The 20245-nt window shown below is 42.7% G+C and overlaps 1 protein-coding gene across 1 annotated transcript; it reads left to right on the forward strand.

Moving 5' to 3' along the window:
* The first annotated feature begins 1184 nt into the window (after positions 1-1184).
* On the forward strand, positions 1185-16551 carry lmx1a (LIM homeobox transcription factor 1, alpha). Its single transcript, XM_061825806.1, has 8 exons — positions 1185-1264; positions 2043-2223; positions 11261-11481; positions 12061-12254; positions 13411-13488; positions 13781-13865; positions 15048-15233; positions 16029-16551. The coding sequence occupies exons 2-8, from the start codon at positions 2045-2047 to the stop codon at positions 16148-16150; spliced, it is 1065 nt and encodes a 354-aa protein (XP_061681790.1). The 5' UTR covers positions 1185-1264; positions 2043-2044; the 3' UTR covers positions 16151-16551.
* The last annotated feature ends 3694 nt before the right edge of the window (positions 16552-20245 follow it).

Here is a 20245-nt window from a genome sequence, read left to right on the forward strand (position 1 = left end):
ACTTGGGACTCGTCCCAGTAGAACCTCTCTTTCTCCCTCTTGGTAACAAAAACAAAAATAATAATCTACACCTCTTTCGTTGGTATAATCAACATAATTTAACACAACACTGACTGTAGTCATGTGCAACATATTTAAATTGCATTGTGCAGTACACTAACCTTAGCAGTGTGGAGACAGGTTGCTTACAATGGATACCGCTACATGACAAACCCAGCCATTGATGAATTGGTTTAGGCCTCCAGACCTTTGTAATTCTTTAGCTAGTCCACGGTATAAGCGCTTGTCGAAAAGATGAGATAGTTTACGATGTGTGGAGAGGTTACCGACGCCCACAGTTCGAAATCCTTGCTCCATTTGTGTTTCCCCAAGGGATATGGGTCGATATTGTCGATCAAAGCGCACTTCTTGTCATAACGGTTTTGTGAAGCCACATCTAATGAGCCCCGATAACTTTCCAAAACATTTTTAGCCATCATGCGTCACTTTTAACAGTTGTACGAACATTTGTGTAACTCCGGTCAGTGTGCAAAAGCGGTAGAGTGAACGGTGCGTCAGTAGTGAACCCATACAACATGCCCGGATGAGGTCACATCGCTAAAAACTATCTATAGTCGGGGAGAGGCAAATCAAATATGATGGGTCACTGGACCTCGTTTAAGACATGCCCCCCAAAAAATCAGGAAACCCAAAATGGTGAAAAACTGTTTTGCAGTGTTACTATGGTGTAATATGCTGCAGTGAAATCACAATTTCTCCCCACGATCTTACATGATGTATTATACGGGTTATAATGAGCTATAATGAGTAACATTAAGGAACTTTTGGGATCAATTGGTTTTAATGCAATGCACTTTGTACATGTAATAGCAAGATGAGGGATATTTTTGTGGTGGCGTTGTGGGGCAAAACCAGAGTGTGTATGAGTGTGCGTGGGTGCGTGTGTGTGGCAAAAAGGGGTAACTGCACTTACACGTGGAGCAACTCTCTCTCTTTCTCTCTTTCTCTCTCTCTCTCTTTCTCCCTCTCTCTCTCTCTCTCTCTCTCTCTCCTCTCTCTCTCTCTCTCTCACTTGTCAGAATACTTGATAAAAAAGTCCCAACAGTGTAGGAACAAGTTGACAAGGGGAAGGATAATCTCCTAGGAGGAGAAACCTCCAGCAGGCATCTGATTGTTAAATGTCGCCGCTTTCCACACGCATGGAGATGCTCTGAGAAGACCCTCACGACTTTTTGCGGCGTTTCTGAAAGCTCCTTTGAAGAAGGTATGGACGTCACTTCCCATATTTGATAGCACTGAATTGTGTAATTGGTGAAAATGTTTACCTACAGATGGAGGTGGAGGGAAATTGGGGTAAATGTGTATTTGTATATTTGATCAAATAATTTTGTGTTTTTTTAAATTCATGTTTAATGATACTTGAAATACAAATTCATTGTTTAATAAGAGAAAATGTAAAAAAAATACTGTGTACAAGATGAGTTGTTTTATATACAAGAAAATGTGTACAGAAAATTGAAGCCATATTTTGTTTTATTTAAAAATTAATATATTTGGTAAAGTTTTGGTTTTTCATTACCGTTAGACATAAAAATGTATAAATAGATAAATTAATAGATGAATACAAATAACATTTACTTTTAAAAAATTAATATGACTATATGTCAAGTGTTTTCCCAAGATTCGACAAATGTTTTTTACTTGATGAAAATGTAGTAAATAGGAATGAGTTAGCAAAAATAAACACACGTGAAATTATTTGAACAAATTTGAATGCACGTTAGATAATGTACGATATAGTGTAAACAGTGATATTTCATTTTACAAGACAATTTTCTGGAGATAAATTGACAATGGATTTCCTCCATTTTTGGGGGGATAATTTGTACCCAGCATGGGTGGAGTTGTGTATAAACTAATGGAAATATTGATTTTGAAAAGTGCTAATTGGTCACTCTAAAGGTTGTGTCACGTGACGCCCATCGAGTTTGTACTGTAAGTGCGCGTGGCCGTGTATTGATTGCGCATGTTGCAACTTGCAGACATGCAGCAGAGGCCCGTGTGCGCGGGGTGCCGCAGGCCCATCGCCGACAGGTTCCTGCTCCGGGTAGCGGACGGCCTCCGGCATGAAGCGTGCGCGCGCTGCTGGGCGTGCGGGGACGAGCTGCGAGACTCGTGCTTCGTGCGGGATCAGCGACTCTACTGCAAACGGGACTATGCTGAGTGAGTGGCACCATTACATAAACCAATTTATCCATTTTACATTCATATCATAGATGCTCAGAGCCCAAACGTGAGGTATCACCTCACGTGTGTGGCATGAAATTGATGCGATTCGTCCTCAGCAGGCCATTTGTGAATGATAAGTGCAGTCATGCACAACAAGTAAAACAAATTTGAAATAAAAGCGCTTTGTGGTGGTAGTGAACTCACTTCATGAGAGGCAGCAGTTTGGAAGAAAGAGATCAATTCTTCCAAAATGATGCTTCAATCTGTTTATTGGGAATCTCCTTCTAAATCTACTGTCAAACTGAACATATGTAAGAAGAAGAAAGAAGAAATTGCAATCATGCCAAACAAACAGTTTCATTCCTTACATTCTATTCAATTATGTCATTCATTCACATTTTCTAAGGTACAATATTTTAAAGCGCTACTTTGCCTTTTTAAAACAACAAAATATTTTGTGTTTTGGGGGAGGCTCGAAGGATTAATTGCATTTCCATTCATTTCAATGGGGAAAGATGATTTGAGATACACGACTAGCGGGCAGCACGGTGCCTCAGCTGGTAAAGCGTTGACCTCACAGTTCTGAGGACCCGGGTCCAATCCCAGCCCCGCCTGTGTGGAGTTTGCGTGTTCTCCTCGTGCCTGCGTGGGTTTCCTCCGGGCACTCCGGTTTCCTCCCACATCCCAAAAACATGCAACATTAATTGGACACTCTAAATTGCCCCTAGATGCTAAGTGCGTCTGTTTGTCTTCATGTGCCCAGCGATTGGCTGGCAAACAGTTCACGGTGTACCCCGCCTCCTGCCCGTTGACAGCTGGGATAGGCTCCATCACTTCCCATGACCCTTGTGAGGATAAGCAGCAAAGAAAATGGATGGATGGACTTATTTGTGTTGTCAAGGAACAGATTAAAGTAGTATATCAAGGCACTTATTGGACTTGATAAGTGGGAAATATAAACACTCACTCAAGGTACATAATTGCATTTTGGTGGGGGCAGTAAAGTATTTGTAGACAGGTTATTATTTTTTTTAAATCCATCTCTTGCATCGGTTGTCGTTATTTATTGATGTATAAAATCTCGAGGTGACTGTAAATACTTTCTCATAACCAATCGCGTGTTCCTGCTTAACACCATTGTTGACTTCCAGGAAACTTGGCCCACTTGTCTCCCTGAGAGAACAAGGTGACTGTGGGTGGGAGGTGTGACACACACAAAAACACACAAAACCATACATACACGTGCACACAAGAAAGCAGGGGCGGAGCTTAAGTGACACATTGTCAAAAGGTGATAAAATCAGGAAGCCCATTGGGCCGGTAAAATACAAGCTGCGGGCCGACATATGGCGAGGAGGTAACCACATGGAAACATGACTTGACTACCATAAAGAATGCAGCGGCCTCTGTACTTATTCATGATAAAGGCAGCTACATACTAGGAAAATAAACAGAATGGCTAGGCAAAATAATGTGTTGATTTTGTCACCTTCCGGTCATGTTCAACACTGTAGTATCTGGGACTTCAAATGTGTGGGGCTTTCAAAGGCAGGGCCTTTATCTGTTGAAGGACGTTGGCATCAGCGAATGAGAGTGTAGAGTTGATACTCGTCCTTGTCCACTAGTGGAGGGATCACAATTCATTCTTGCGGCGAAATACCATTAAATTAGCGAATCACGTTTACTTCACAAACGTTACATAGACCACTGATGGTGTAGTGGTGGACATGGCTGACTTTGGTGCGGGCACCGTGGGATTGATTCCCGCTCAGTGATGCTGTCGACATGTGCCCTGACTGGCGATCGGTTCAGGGCGTCGTCTGCCTTTTCCCCAATGTTAGCTGGGATAGGCTCTGGCACTCCTGCGACCCTTGTGAGGATAAGCAGCTTGGAAAATGGGCATGGACCCTACATAGATGTGTAGTTGTACAAGCCAGTACTGCTACTTAGTAGATATAATGGACTTTTTTCTGTTCCAAACTGTAAAATGGTCCTGAATTTCAGATATCACTAATTGTGTACCAGTTCACACGCCTGCCTTTGGTGTTGGCAGCACGGGGTCGATTCCCGCTCAGTGATGGTGTCAATATGTGCCCTGCGACTGACTGGCGACCAATTCAGGGTGTAGTCTGCTTATCCCCGAAGCTAGCTGGGATAGGCTACAGCTTTACTGCAGCCCTTGTGAGGATAAGTGGGTTGGATAATGACATGTCTTTCATGCACAGTTTTTGCTTACTGTTGTGTAAATTGTTAGTATCATTAGTCCAGTTGAAAACCACAAAAAAGCAAAGAATATCTGATACTGTAAATATTTTGATACGTATTATATAAAAATCTGAAAATGCTGAAATCGGAAAAAGTAAATAGCAATATCTTTGTTTTGCTTTGTCATTCATTTCTTATAACTGCCACCTTACACATTAGAAATAAAATGAAAATGAAGCTAAACATTGCTTTTTACTTGCATTTGTAACTATTGATGTTGTTATGAGTTTGTGGATTAGCCATTCATCAGACTGATTGGTGTTTGTAAATTCTTTCAGATCAGGCTCTTGTATGCTAGATATGAGTTGAAATAAAACACAATAACTTGTCCTTAGTTTTTACTGCCCACCCCTTCCCAAAAAAGGGGCAGGTTTTGTGAGGCGGCCATATGTCAGAAGCATCCCATCAAAAGCGACATTGGCGTGAACTTATTTTGGCGGACGGCGACCGCCGCAAGCTCCTGGCATTCAAAGCGGCGCGGCATCTGGAAAGCCGGTCTTGACGCGGACCCTGTGTGGCGCTATGGGACGACACTTATCCGACCGTGAAATATCTGACCTGACCAATTAGCAGGAGGGCTGGTGCCAGAGCTCCGCCTCTGAGCTTTCACGTCTTTGAATGTAGCACACCCGCTTCCGATGGGCTTGCACCGGCTGTCCCGTGGCATTTTTTTTCGACAATGTTTCCCAATCTTTACTAAGTCAGTGCACATATTTTACATTCGAAAAATGTTGCACCAAATCACCAATCAAAAATGTCAAAATATTGATAGTGGTACCTTCATTTACCAGTCAAGGAACACGATTTTATGTCCAGTAAAACCTTGTCTATTGCAGGGGTTACAATCCACAAACCCCCATGATAAGGGAAATTCTCAAAGTATCTTATTTTGTACATTTATTGTATGTTATTTTGTACATTTACAGGTTTTTATATGCAATTTAATGCCAATGTCATACTTTAGTAGAGATATTAATTTGTCAACTTGAAGCCCGCATCGGCACACTCGACACTAGAATATACATTTCTGTTCTGCTTTAGTGATCTGAACAAGAGCATGTGTGAACAGGTGATTTCCTGCAAAATGAAGCTAAACGTTGCTCTTTACTTGCATTTGTAACTGCTGATATTGTTATGAGTTTGTTAGTTAGTTGTTAGTTAATCATCAGACTGATTGGTATTTGTGAATTCTTTCAGGTCATCCTCTTGTATGCTATATATGAGTTGAGAATATTCAGTAAGGTGTCTTTTGCTATTGAGAAAAGTAGCCCAAAGTTCCCTTGTTAGCATCTGGACAAGAATTGTGCCCTACAGCAGCTCCTGGCGAGTGTTCTCATTTTGTATTTGTCTTTTTGGGCTGATTCCCGTTGAAGAAACGACTGAAAGTTTGTCGCTGACGGTGGGAATCAATTGTAATTTACAGACCAATGAAGTGAAATTGGATTTTTTCCTAGTAACAGTGTTGGTCCGACCGGTCAATGTGCGATGGCAAATACCTTTTTGTCTAAAATGTGGCTTTTTTTAATTATGGCAGTGTTTTATTGACAAGTGACTTTTGTATCTTAGCACACATTAGCTAAAATTATGATTTCAGAGACTATATTCCACAAGTTAAGACTTTTGTACAAAATTGTAATGGAGTCAAAACTTTGCCCAATGTAAGTTAAAATAATGATCAAATGAAAAACCTTTTAGTTAATATGGCCCAGTATTAAAGAACAACATTGTAATTTTAATTTCAGATTGACATCACTATTGTTGACATTTTTAGTCCAATTAAATTACATTTCCGTGCATACATCCATCCAATAAATGCAATATCCATAGTAATGTGTTTTAATAGAGAAAATTAAACCTGTAAAATAACTGAGCAGCCTTAAATAATATTATTTACATTACATTACTTCAAAACATTAGATTATTTTTATTGGTATACCTGTATATTTAAAATTTTAATTTAATGAGAAAATTTAACAAATACATTTTCATTTACAGTATGTTTATTTTGCAAGTGACAGTGTATAAAATAAAACATTTGATTTGAAAAGAACCTATCCCAAATGAAATTTATTTTTGAAAATAGTTTACTAATTATTCATGGTTTTTGTAAAAATATTATATGTTAAACATAAATGGATTGTATTGTTTTCAAAATAAAAATAATGAAAACATTTTAAAAATATGGTACCACTTTGATTTGAGTTGGTGAATAATTGCAATGTATTGTTGACATCTTCTGACACTTGACTCCTAATTTATTTGATAATCACTCAATGTGGACTTCCATTCAAAAATCACACATTGAAATGTTTTCATATTTGGGGAAAAAAAACCCACTTTTTTTTTTTTACCAATTAAGAAACCCTAACAAAAAAATTATCATAAAATAAATGACAACAATTGTCAAAATGTTAACAGTCGTTGGCAAATAGTGAGCCTGAAAGACTGTTCTAAAGACTAAAGCCTAAAGAGCTGATCACTGATGTTCCAGCGCCACAGTGCGATGAAGGCATTCTCGTCTTCCCGCATGTCACTGCCGTGTTTACGTTGGCTCCTCAGATCGCCGGTCGGCAGATTGAGTTTTTCCTCCTCGCTCCAGTGGCCCTGGACGCCCGCCTCGCTCATATCGGCCACACGACCGACCGTGTCCTTGACCCTCGAGATCCGTATCTGGCGCGCGAGGGATCCTGCTTCACCTGATCCGGAAACCGGATCCGCTTCTGTGTGTGTCCGCTCGACCGCGCCAGTCTGGCCTCGTGTTTTTTTTTTTTTTTTTTTTTTTTTGGGGGGGGGGGGCACGGGGGCTGTTAGAGCTCGTGTCCGCGTTGGAGTGCGATTTGACCCCACTTAACTCATACGTCTGCACTTGCTCGGTGATTCCCAACCTCGATCGAGCTCATTATCCCAAAGTTCTTTTTGAGAGTCCTCTTTCATGTATCCATCCATCCATTTTCTTTGCCGCGTATCCTCACGAGGGTCAATCTGAACTGGTTGCCAGCCAATTGCAGGGCACATAGAGACAAACAGCCACACTCATAATCACACCTATGGGCAATTTAGAGTGTTCAATTAATGTTACATGTTTTTGGGTTGTGGGGCGGGGGGGAACTTGAGTGCCGGGAGAAAACCCACGCAGGCACGGGGAGAACATGGAAACTACACACAGGCGGGGCCAGGATTGAACTCGGGTCCTCAGAACTGTGAGGCCAAGGCTTTTACCAGCTGATCCACCGTGCCGCTCCTCTTTCATGTAAATAACAATAAACAATCGTATGTTTGTGATCGCTATGAGGTACAAGTGTGACAGAAGCTACCGTGTTAGTCGAAGGGCATGTATACTGCATTCCTTGCACTGCTCGGTACAATTTCCCTTCTTCTATTTTTCCAAGGAGTATATAACTTCCAATTGACAATATTGTCTATAAAATAACAAAAAAATAGTTAGACAACATCTCAGCATTGATGTTGCCTCGTCGTGTCACCAAAAAATGGAAATATTCCAAATATTTCTCCGACTCCCCCCGGCCAACTTCACCGATTCACGCGTTCAGGAATGCGCAGCCCCGGCACGTCGGCCATATTAAAGTGCATACCAACCTCCGAGGCCGCGGGGCGGACGACCCACATGGGTCAAGCAGACCCCATCCGACCCCGCGACTTTGTCGTTTCCCCCGGCAACCGCACGGCAAGAGTCAGAGGAATGTAATAGGATGTTGACCTTTTGACAAGGATGTAGCAGCGCCTTTGCTTGCCCATCCATCCATTTTCTGAGCCGCTTATCCTCACGAGGGAGCCAATCCCAGCCAATCGTGGACCTTGACTTGTTCGTTGTCAATATGTGGGCTCGGTGACCGCTTTACCTCAACTGTCAGATAAATCGTGTACCTTTAATATGTTTTTTTTTTTTTTTAAAGCAGTGTACTACTGAACTGTACTTAAATGAATATTAATCTATTGTAGTATCCCACCCAAGATTTTACCTGAGAAAAATCTCACTGGACATTACCAACCAAAGTTTAAATGTACTGTAAGTACTAAGTAAGTATTGTACGAAGTAATAAGTACTGTATATTGTATAGGGTTAAGGTTAGGTTAGATTAATTGTACTTTCTGTTGCATGGCGGAAAAGTATTTATTAGATGAACAAAGAATAAAGAGCCGATCATTTTCAGAGCAGTTAAGTGAAATTGAAGTATTTGCAATGGTATCGTGGTTAGTAATTACTTCGCTATTGTGTGTTTTGCAACAGTTTAGCATTCCAGGGTTGTCATCAGTCTGGTTAACATAAAAATAGAAAAAAACTAAATGTTTTATATTTCATCTGCAGTCAAGGTCAAACAAGGTTTTTTTTTTTAGAGATGCAAACTTCGAAGAAAAATGGTAGAAAGGTAAAGTAGATCAAATGTAAGAAACACAACTAGCTAACTCAAGTATACAGTATCATTAAATGTTTATACATAATTTCCTCTGCATGCCATCAAAAGATTATGTACTACAAACAGTTATGTTTATTTACACTGTAAGTATTTGTAAAAGTTCTGCGCACATATTTAGTGTCACTTTCCAATACAAGTACACCTTTGGAATCTTTCCAAGTAGGTTACATGTATCATATATGTAATTATTATAATTGTTATTAATTGTGTTTAGTACGATGCTCTCAATCTTTTCTTTTCTTAGATATCGTTATCAGATATTTTGTATATGCATTATGCACTAATGTTCAGTAATTCCTGTTTTAAATGAAAACACATCATTTGTTATACAACGAGTATAGTATATGTCTTTAATACGATTTGTGAATACAGTTTAAATAAAATGTTGATAAAACATAGAAATTAAAAAAATACCAATGTGAAAATATAGTCTTGTGTATTTCTAAATCATTTAAAAATGAATTAAGTCACTAAATACAGTACAGGATACTCTGTCATTAAAGTTTGAAACTTAAGCAACGTACGGAGAATTGTAAAGAGCTGTCACTTTCTCATGCCAGTGTGCTGAGTGGTCGGGTGACCCGCTAGTCAGGTCTGCAGTCCAGGATGATGACGCATCATCAGGCGTGACAGGCCCAAGATGGGTCGGTGCCAGCCGCTGGACAATAGTCCCGCTGCTTGAGGGTCGAGCGGGGGGCGTCTCTGTCTTTGTCCCGATTTGGCTGAGCAGACTTAAAGATAATTCCTCGGATAATTCCTAGGACCGGCGGCCCAGCCTCTCCCGCCGGGATATCTGATTCCCCCCCTCCGTCTGGAGCCACGGCCTGCCGTGAGCCTTTTCTGGACGCTCCCCGGGGGCTCGGCCGCGGGCACGGCAGCCGCAGCCACGGCAACGGTGTCGCGGTGCGGCTAAGCCTGCGCCGCTCCTGGTTGCCAGGCGCTAAGATGCGCACCCGCCATGCTGAGGGTATGCGTCTGAGCTGCTGGAGTGGGAGGATTGGGGTTGGGGGGGTTCGGGGCAGGGGGTGTCAAGTCAAGGAGAGGGTTAGAGGCCTTGGGGCATTCAGAGTGACATTCAAACACATCAACATTCCCTGGGAACCGAGCTGATATTATTAGCTGAAAAACTCAATTATTCGCTGTTTTTGTGCTTAGGGCAGAGACGTGTATAGTAAAACCGTCGTGAACAAACAAAATCTGTACTTGGTGGACAAAATCTGCACAAATGGGAGTTTCCAGATGGAACTCAAAAAGCCCACATGGAGCCAGCAAAGTCCGATAGTTCCAGAATTGGCTGCTGTGTTTTGGTAGTAGACTGGTACAGTAGTTCAGTATGCGTCAATTCTCCAACATGGTACAGTACACAAGTCCTTTACGATGGCATCCAATCATGACAAACGTGAGAAAAGTAAATGAATTAGTGTTGTTGACAAATCAGAACTTCTTAAGAAGTTGGAGGCAAGAGTTTCCATGGCCAGAGTATGTGAGGAATACCCTGGGGTGAGGGGCAAACTGTAAATGACTTACAGTACACAAGAGTAAGGAAAAACTCGAAGCATTGACAGTAACATTTGATATGTTGGATGTTTACCGTAATTCCCGGCCTACAGAGCACACCTGGGTATAAGCCTCGGTACACAGAAAGAGTTTAATGCTAGCCCAGCACTAGTGTTAGCGCGGCACTAGTGTTAGCGCAGAGCTAACGTGAAACTCTTTCTGTGTACCGAGACATATAACCAGGTGTGCTAACGCTAGCGCCGCATCACCGCATAAACCGCAGGGTTGAAAGCGTGTGAAAAATTACGGTACTAATGAACGTTACTTACCTTTATTTTCAACAATTTTGTGCTGCACTGGGTGTTTTCAGGCCATGAAAAAAGTGCTTCAAAATAACGTGCAAACAGCGTTAATGGGCGAAACAAGGAGATAGTTCTACTTGTGTGTTTTAATCAACCACTAGTGAATCACCCACTTGGTGCTAGTAACACTAGCACTAAATAGCTTCAGTGTTCCGGTGCTATGTACCTTTGAGCAGTGGAATGAACACAACGAGTGGTGATACACATGGAGACAGAGAAATACTCGCAGTCATATATTCTTTACTGTCTCCAAAGAATGACTTGTATTAGTGCCATACTGATGAGCTGCGGGGAATCGAGATGAATGAAGATTATTTCCTGACGGTCTGCCTAAGTTCAAATACAGGAGCCATTAACGAATATAAATGAATAAATTAATATGAATTAATGAAAATAAAGTTATTTTAACGCGGGACACATATGTATGAAAACTATTGCCTGCTCACGATTGTGTAATACTTCTGTCACCAGGCTGTTTGTAGTACGCTGCGCCGGCTGCGCGGCGGGCATCTCCCCCGCAGAGCTGGTGCTGCGAGCCGGGCCCGCCGTCTTCCACTTGCGCTGCTTCGCCTGCAGCGTGTGCTCCGCCCCGCTGAGGACCGGAGACCGCTGCGTGGTCAGGGAAGGCCGGCCGCTGTGCGCCAGGGGGGGCTACCACCAGCGTGCGGCCAGCCCGACTTCATCCGACACAGGTGGGGGGGTCCCATGTGGACCGGGACGCTGTTCCGTGGTGTCCTCGTGCTAGAGTTGGCTTCAAATGTACTGCGATGCAAATTAATATTTTAATCATATTTTTACACAATATTAGGAGTAATGAAGTATTGCCTTTTTTCAAGAAAAAAAAAATGGTCACTAGAAAAAAAGACTGTTGTCTCTTTGTTCCAAAAAACAACAACTTCAATCTTGCAGTCTTATCAGATTTATGTGATCATATGAAAACTGAGATAGGGAGGAGTACTGTAATTGCTTTATTATGGTTGCTCAAGCGGTGTGCCAGCATTTAGGTATGCTTTTTTCTTTTTGGAATGATCAGGAAGAATTGATTGCAAAAAATAATCTGCGGACATCTAATTAATGGTTTAGGGACCCTCAACTACAGTTTAGTGGATACCTAAACTCTGCAGGCCTGTCCCCCCCAGCATTAACGCCCTGTAGTCGTCATGGTAATGCAAAGTGGTACGCGGCATCATGAAGTAATCTGTTTAAAAATACATACTTTAAAAATAACCTAACACTTGACTGTCCATCTGCGTTTTGCGGCGTTCATTTAGGTAAAAGCGACAATGCCGTCGAAGATAACGAGGAGGAGGAGGAGGAGGAGGACTCAGGGACTGCCACAAGTCGACGGACTAAACGTGATAGGCAGGAAAGTAAACGTCCCAAAAGGCCTCGCACCATTTTGACCACCCAGCAAAGACGCATCTTCAAAGCCTCCTTTGAGGTTTCCTCCAAGCCGTGTCGGAAGGTAAAGTTATTATTTTTCTCTCCTTTAAAACGCCTTCCAAGTGTCAAGATGCACTTTAAATGTTGGCAGGGGTGCGCTCTTTCCTATTTAACACAAGTTTCGACGCGATTAGTTCATTAGGAACACATTTTAAATTTGTTTTCGAGTAATCCATCCATCAATTTTCTTAGCCGCTTATCCTCACCAGGGTCGCGGGGAGTGCTGAATCCTATCCTGGCTGTCAACGGGCAGGAGGCGGGGTACACCCTGAACTGGTTGCCAGCCAATCGCAGGGCAGAACCAGACAAACAGCCGCACTCACAACAATTTAGAGTGTACAATGTTTTCAAATAATTTTGTTTAAAATTCAATTCATAACAACTACAAAGATTTTCCACTTAGTTCGCCAGCTTCTAACTAACATGTAATGGGAAACATAAAATTTTGGCCTGGCTATCTAGTGAGCGGCGACACTGTGGATCAGCTAGTAAAAGTGTTGGCCTCACAGTTCTGAGGTCCCGGGTTCAATCCCGGACCCGCCTGCGTGGGTTTTCTCCGGGTACTCCGTTTTCCTCCCACATCCCAAAAACATGCAACAATAATTGGACACTCTAAATTGCCCCTAGGTGTGATTGTGAGAATGAGCGGTTGTTTTTCTCTATGTGCCCTGCGATTGGCTGGCAACCAGTTCAGGGTGTACCCCGCCTCTTGCCCGTTGACAGCTGGGATAGGCTCCAGCACTCCCTGCAACCCTTGTGAGGATAAGCGGCTAAGAAGATGGATGGATGGATTAGCTTTAGGGAGCCACGTAAAATGATGTGGTGGGTCACGTCTGGCCCCCAAGCCTTGAGTTTGAAACCAGCGAGTTAGCTGTTTGTCCTCATAATGTAGAACAAATGTTGGACTGTGTCGCCTTGTTGTTGTTTTTTTTTGTGTGAATTAGGATTTCATAATGATTTAATATTAACATGCGTTAGATGTCATTTGAATGAGATTGACGTCAAACCAAAAGATTTGTTACGTTGAATGAGTTGTTCACAAATGACAACGCAATTTCAGCCCAATGTACCCCACCCCCTCCAAAAAAACCACACACACACGCACACTGGACTTCTGTTTTTTTTTTTATATGTTTTTATAATCTACCCCTTTTGTTTTTCCTGAATTTTAATCATAGGTACGGGAGACCCTGGCAGCGGACACCGGCCTCACTGTCCGGGTCGTGCAGGTCTGGTTCCAGAACCAAAGAGCCAAGGTAACACATGTACACGCACACACACATTCACACGCGCTCATGCAGTATAAGAAAGGCTCTTTCGACACGGTGACTGCGCGCCAGAGGTGAAATCAGCCTTTTTATCTCCTCATAGAGGAAACTGATGACATCTCAGCGCACGCTGACTCCACGTGAAACCTCATATTTCCTCACAAAGTGGAACTCCAGCGGTTTCCATCGAGGGCGCTGAAAGATGTCCTTCACCTAATTGTTGGTTGTGTAATAAACACACTCTTTTCATTTGATTTTTGATTTTTTTTTTTTTTTTTAGATGAAGAAACTGGCCAGGAGGCAACAGCAGCAGGAACAGGAGCAGCCGACTCAGGAGCAACAAGCACAGCGAGCCCATCGCAAAGGTCAAGGTCACACGTAAATTGCACGATGACGTGGTCTTTTCCACTTTTATCACTCTTTTTGTGGAAGATCTATAGAAAGATATTCTGTTGGAGAGTGACCAATTACATGCAACAAGATGATGTAAATTAATCACAAGGTTTATTTATTTGTAATGAATGTGTAATTACATGACATTTGCTTTTGGAAAATTCCATGATTATAATTTCAGCCACATTTGGAAAAACTATTGTAAAAGATCACTTCCTCTTTCTAAGGCCGACACTTGTGATTGGCTCTCTCCGGTCATATGCCATCCTGCTAAATCGGTTTCAAACTTAACTAATTTTTCCCAATATGAACTTGAAGGCCCACCTTGTGGTGCAAACGTTTAGTTTGTCTGAGATTTTGAAAAGGCTAGACTCATAGTTTCACTTTTAAACAAAAACAAAAAAAAAAGCTTGACTTTTGAACAGTTTTATCTTCATAATAATAATATGAGACTTTTTTTAATGGGTTGTCATATGCAGTGATATTGTCTGAAATATTTACATTTGTCAATAGGTCAACATCTTAAAATATGGTATGCTGGTTTTCCACATGCACTCATATAATGCAACAACCACATTTTTATCATGTATTTACATTACATCCCGTTTTGTTATCAGTTCATTATTTGTGTAAAGAACAAAGTAAATCGTGATTTATGGTTTTAATCCCAACCTCTTTTTTTGGGGGGGAGGGGCAGGCAAGTTTCCCGTTGATGCATTAATTTGTAATTGATGCAAAATTACAAACAAAATCAGACTCTAACCACATGTAATGATATTACTCTGAGAAAGTTATTGATATTGTTACACTGATATTACATTTGTCACGACATTTGTTTACACTTTTCTCAAAATTTATTTTCACATCATTGTGTAGGCACTGTTCTTATCTTGTAAATTTGCTATTTATAGCAATCTCTTTCTTTCTGTCTTTCTTTCTTTCTTTCTTTCTTCTTTCTTTCTTTCTTTCTTTCTTTCTTTCTTTCTTTCTTTCTTTCTTTCTTTCTTTCTTTCTTTCAAATCTTGTGGGAAATCAAACCTACTTCCATCTTTAGTTAGTGCGCTCCCCATATTGTGGTTTTTCCCTTATAGGGGGGGGGGGGTCTGGAACGTGTGAACGAACGCCTTCATTTTGTCATTCCCGTTGCCCCACAGCGCCCCCCAACGGCCTTGCTACCTCTCAGCTGGAGCAGCTGGCGTCTTCCTACCCGCACGTCCAGCAGCAGCAGCAGCAGCAGCAGATGGGATTCACTACGGTGGAGCAGCAAGACTTTGACGTGGACCCCTTCAGACATGGCCTGACCCCACCTCAGATGCCAGGGGATCACATGTACCCCTACGGTAATCACCACTGCTTCCTCGGCCAGTTGTCTTCTCAATGTTACTATCATTCCCCCCCAACACACACACATACACACGCCCACCCCAAGTGGCCAAGGTGTGCAGAAGAAGGAGCAGCACAATGTACATGGAATTGAAGCAATAACTGAATAGTTAATGGTCATTAATATACATTTGTAAACGTACAGTATTGTACAGTGCTATTTTTCTTTTTCAAAACACAATACAAAGTTTGTTGTTGTTTTTAGGAATGGGTTTCTGTAAGGGATTGATTTTTTTTCTTTGTTTTTTTTTTTAATAAGGAAAAATGTTTTGAAATAGGAATGCTGGGAGTCACGAGCATAGTCACAGAATTAATTAAACTCATATGGTAAGCCACCACTGTATTCTATGTTATTTCATAATACAGAACAGGACATCAAAATTTAACAGTTTTATCATCTATTTGAAAAAGCTTTTCATTATGTTTCGTTGTTTTATTTAAAACTTGGGTCCATTTTAGATTAGTATCATTATGAAAATTCCACACACCATGGGACATTGCAGAATGATTCAATTGAATTGGATTTAAGTTAATATTATTGAACAAATAATCTCTTAGTGAGTAAGAACTTTGGTACAAGAGCAACGCACGTTGTCAGAACGGTGTTAATTTGATTCTTTGATGTCTGCGTAGTGTCAGGTAATACCTATGGAAAAATCAACAAAGCTGTTTAATGTGAAAAAAAGGAATTGTGCCGGCGCGCCTAATAATTTGACCAGTCTGATCAAATTTGAACATGCTGTTTTCTTCAGGTTTGAAGGCCCTTTACGGCGATGTCCCAGAAGCCGACTACCTGTCACTGGGCGACACCTCCTCCCTCCTCACCCCCATCGACCGCCTCTGTTCCATGCAGGACTCGTACTTCACCTCCTGAGGGAGGATCCTCATCACGGCCATTCTTTATTTATGCACGGGGACCAAGCACTGGTGGCCCAACTGGTTAGAGCATTGGCCTCAGAATTCTGAGGCGCAGGGTTCAAATCCCAGCCCTGCCTGTGTGGAGTTTGCATGTTCTCCTCATGCCTGCGTGGGTTTCCTGGGGGCACTCCGTTTTCCTCCAACATCCCAAAAACATGCATTCATCTTTAGACTCTAAATTTCCCCTAGGTGTGATTGTGAGTGCGACTGGTTCTTTGTCTCTATGTGCCCTATGATTGGCTGGCAACCAGTTCAAGGTGTACTCCATCTCCTGCTGGGATAGGCTCCAGGATTCCCCGACCCTCGTGAGGATAAGCGGCTGAGAAAATGGATGGATGCCCCGTGCACAGAGGCCAACTGGTTGCCCAACAGTGTGAACTGTGACACTCACTCAATACTACTGTTCATGTTGTAGCAAAGTATGCTCACACTTATGTTCTTTCATGCTTTGAAACACAGACTATTTTACAGTCTCTGGACTATGCTTGAATGCCACATTACGAGATTATAACGGATGTGAGTTACTTTGAATGTGTATTTATTCTTGTAGAGTGTGTTGATTTTGAGTGGGTGAATCGACGATGATCAATAAAAATAATGGCTCTGGAATTGTTTGTCATTGTGTGTAAATGGGAAGAGATGATCGTGAGAGTCAAAGACTTAGAAGCAGATTACACAGGAAAAATGATTCAGGTCATTTTGGTATTATACAGCCTTTATGATTAAAATTGTCTACTCTCCCCACACAGCAGTTAGTACAGTCTGGTTAACTGCATGCTTCGCAGTCTAGTTCACAGTCTTCCCATCACCTCCTGCCCTGTGTCATTTGGTCTTGTCCTACTTTGCTCCTACTCAACCTGCCCCCATTGTGTTTTGTCAATCTTTTCCTCTTCTGATCTGCTGTTACCCATCCCCCCTACACACACAGACACTCTTTCCCACCCTGGCCCACCTCGTCCTATTACAGTGGCCTGGCCTGTGCCCCATCACAACCTTTCCCATAGTACCTTGTCCTGTCCTGTGTTAACTCTCCCCGCCCCGTCCACCGTCCCATCTTGTCTCACCTTGTTCTATCGTACATTCCTTTCCCATGACCTTCCGCACCATCCCACTGTGCCCCATCCTGTACCATCTAGTCCCGCCGTGCCCTGGCTTGTCCTTTCCTGCCTTGTTCTGTCCTACACTGACCTGTCCTTTCCCTTTTTGCCTCGCTTTGCTCTGTCCTGTCCTCTTACTATCCTATGATATTCCTCCCTGCCTACACTGTCTCGTACTGATGAACCTAATCCTTTCGCTCCCCTTCTTCAAGTCCTGTCAAAACACCTTGTCCTCCCACCCTGAGCTGCATGACTCTATACTGTCCTGTGGAAGGCAGCCCCATGCCAACCTTCTCCCATACCACCTAGTCCTGTCCTATTCTGCCTTGCTTTGGCCTGTCTGACCCCCACTTAGTGCTCTCCTTTCATGCTGTGTCCTGACTTATCTTGTCCTGTCCTGCCATCCTGTCCTGTCCTATTGGCTGCTCATCACATCCATTCCTCAGAGTGTGTAACCTTGCCTTCCCAGGTCACATATCTGTCAAATCAATCACCTATGTTATGTTATGTTGTCTTATTTTGTTGTTATGGTGTCATTGTTTTTACTGCTTTTTCTCCTCTTTCTCTCTCTCTGTCTCAAACAATTTCTATAGAATATCAATCATCATAATAAAAATTACAACACAGTGAATATACTGCACAAACAAAAATCCTGCTATACAGGGAAACTGTTCTCTGTTAGTAGAATCCATAATACTGCAAGACCAAGCAGCCACGACAGGTTAAAAAGTATACACTTTAAAAAATGGTGATGACAGTTTGGCTTTGGAACAAATATTTCCATTGGGAACATTTTCTACAATAACAGTCATAGGGAATATACAGTATGTGCAGTTTATGATTTGCTATTTGCTGTGATGCAACCGAGATTCAGATGAGGAGTTGCTTGCTCATCATGGCTTATCTTGTCACATCTTGCTCCTGTTATCACATCCGGACAAGTCACTGGCAGGTAACCGTCACATCCACGTCACCATCTTCAACAGAGAGTCCCTTTTCCAGCATGCACCGGACTTGAGGAGAGGGGTTCGCGGGTATGGCAGCGACGGAAAGAACGCCCCTCTACTTGCCCTCGCAGTGAACCCTGTCCTGGAACCCGTTTCATGTTTCCCCCCGCTATGAAACGAGACCTTGCGGTGCAGAGAGCGCAAGTCAATGGTCAAGAACAATCTAAGTGTCTGTCAGCGTGCTGTGCTGCTGCCAAGGGAGCCAAACGAGTGTGCAGCAGAGTGTGCGGTGGGACTCTTCTTTTGTGTCCGCCTGCACTCCCGGTGTCTGCAACTCAAGTAAAACGATGACTCTTTGAACTAGATAGGGGAGTTCTCTAACCTTATGGTTTAGGTCTGGAGACCCCTGAAAGGGGAAACTTTTTTTTTTCTTCCAGGGACCACTCCAGAATGCAAACTGCAATTAAATGTAACTAAAGTACATCCAGTGGTACCTTGAGATAAGAGTTGAATTGGTTGTGTGACCACACATCTCAAATCAATGGAAATGCCATTAATCCATTCCAGCCTCCTATTAAAAAAAATGAAAAATTATCACTGTGGTGGCATGGTCGCTCAGCTGGTAAAGCGTTGGCCTCACAGTTCTGAGGTTTTGGGTTTAATTCCGGACCCGCCTGTGTGGAGTTTGCATGTTCTCCCTGTGCCTGTATGGGTTTCCTCCATTCACTCTGATTTCCTCCCACATCCCAAAAACATGCAACAGTAATTGGACCCTCTAAATTGCCCCGAGGTGTGATCGTGGGTGCGAATGGTCGTTCCTCTGGATGTGGCCTGCGATCGGCTGGCAACCAGTTCAGGGTGTACCCCGCCTCCTGCCCATTGACAGCTGGGATAGGCTCCAGCACTCCCCGTGATCCTCGTGAGGATAAGTGGCAAAGAAAATGGAAAATCGCAATTTGCTACAATGTTAAGTAGTCATCTTACAGCTTGTAGGCTCCAGCACTCCCTACGGCCATTATGAGGATAAGCGGCAAAGAAAATGGATGGATGGATTATCACTGTCTGCACTTTTTAAAACCTTACCACATAATAATGCCATCCGTCCATTTTCCAAGACCCTTATCCTCACAAGGGTCACAGAGCACTGGAGCCTATCGCAGTTAACTTTGTGCGAAAGACAGACTCCACCCTGAACTGGTCGTATCACATAATGATTAATGCAAACTATACTGAGGACCCTCAAGCTACGGCTCGCGGACCCAAGGGGATACCCGGGCTCCACTTTGAGAACGAGATGACTGGAAGGGAGCCAAACTAAAAAAAATGAGGGAAGACATCCAAAGTGGTCACCTCCCTTCCTCTGTACACAGTTGGCACACACACACACGGTTGCCAGCAGCAATGGCGAGGGACTTAGAAACAAAACACGGGCCGGGATCATACGGTCACAGCGGGCGACGATAACCTCATTATTATGCTCAAGGTAGTTGGACAGTTTCCTGTCAACAGTCTGGTTATTTATTGCAGCATCGATGCCAAGAACCAGGCCACACACACACACACACACACATGCACACTTCTGTCTTTTAAGTGCTTTAATTGGCTTCATGCTGTTGTAGCGCCAACACAAATGAATACGCTTTATTGAAGATCTGCTTTCAGCATTTGGTGGTATTTTCATGGGGAATTTACTGGCATAAATCATACTGGGAACCCCCGCCTATTCGCATTCGGCTATTCACCAATTGACCCCTCCGTGGATATTGCGCAATCCGCGTCATTGACCAATCAGAGGCCAGAGATCTACATAAACCAAAGCCCGTTTTTGCTCCCGCCATTTTCTCAGACAACATTGCATGGTCCAGTATAGGTTTAGTTAGCGTTTTATCGCGTATTTGGGTTATTTAACAAAAAATATGGTTAAGAGGTGTAGTCACGGACTTTGTAATAGTGACGACAGGTATCCTGAAAGGCTAGTTGGTGGAGTTCGATTCGTACCCTTTCCAA

This window comes from Syngnathoides biaculeatus, chromosome 7, assembly GCF_019802595.1.
Source record: "Syngnathoides biaculeatus isolate LvHL_M chromosome 7, ASM1980259v1, whole genome shotgun sequence".
Taxonomy (NCBI): Eukaryota; Metazoa; Chordata; class Actinopteri; order Syngnathiformes; family Syngnathidae; genus Syngnathoides; species Syngnathoides biaculeatus.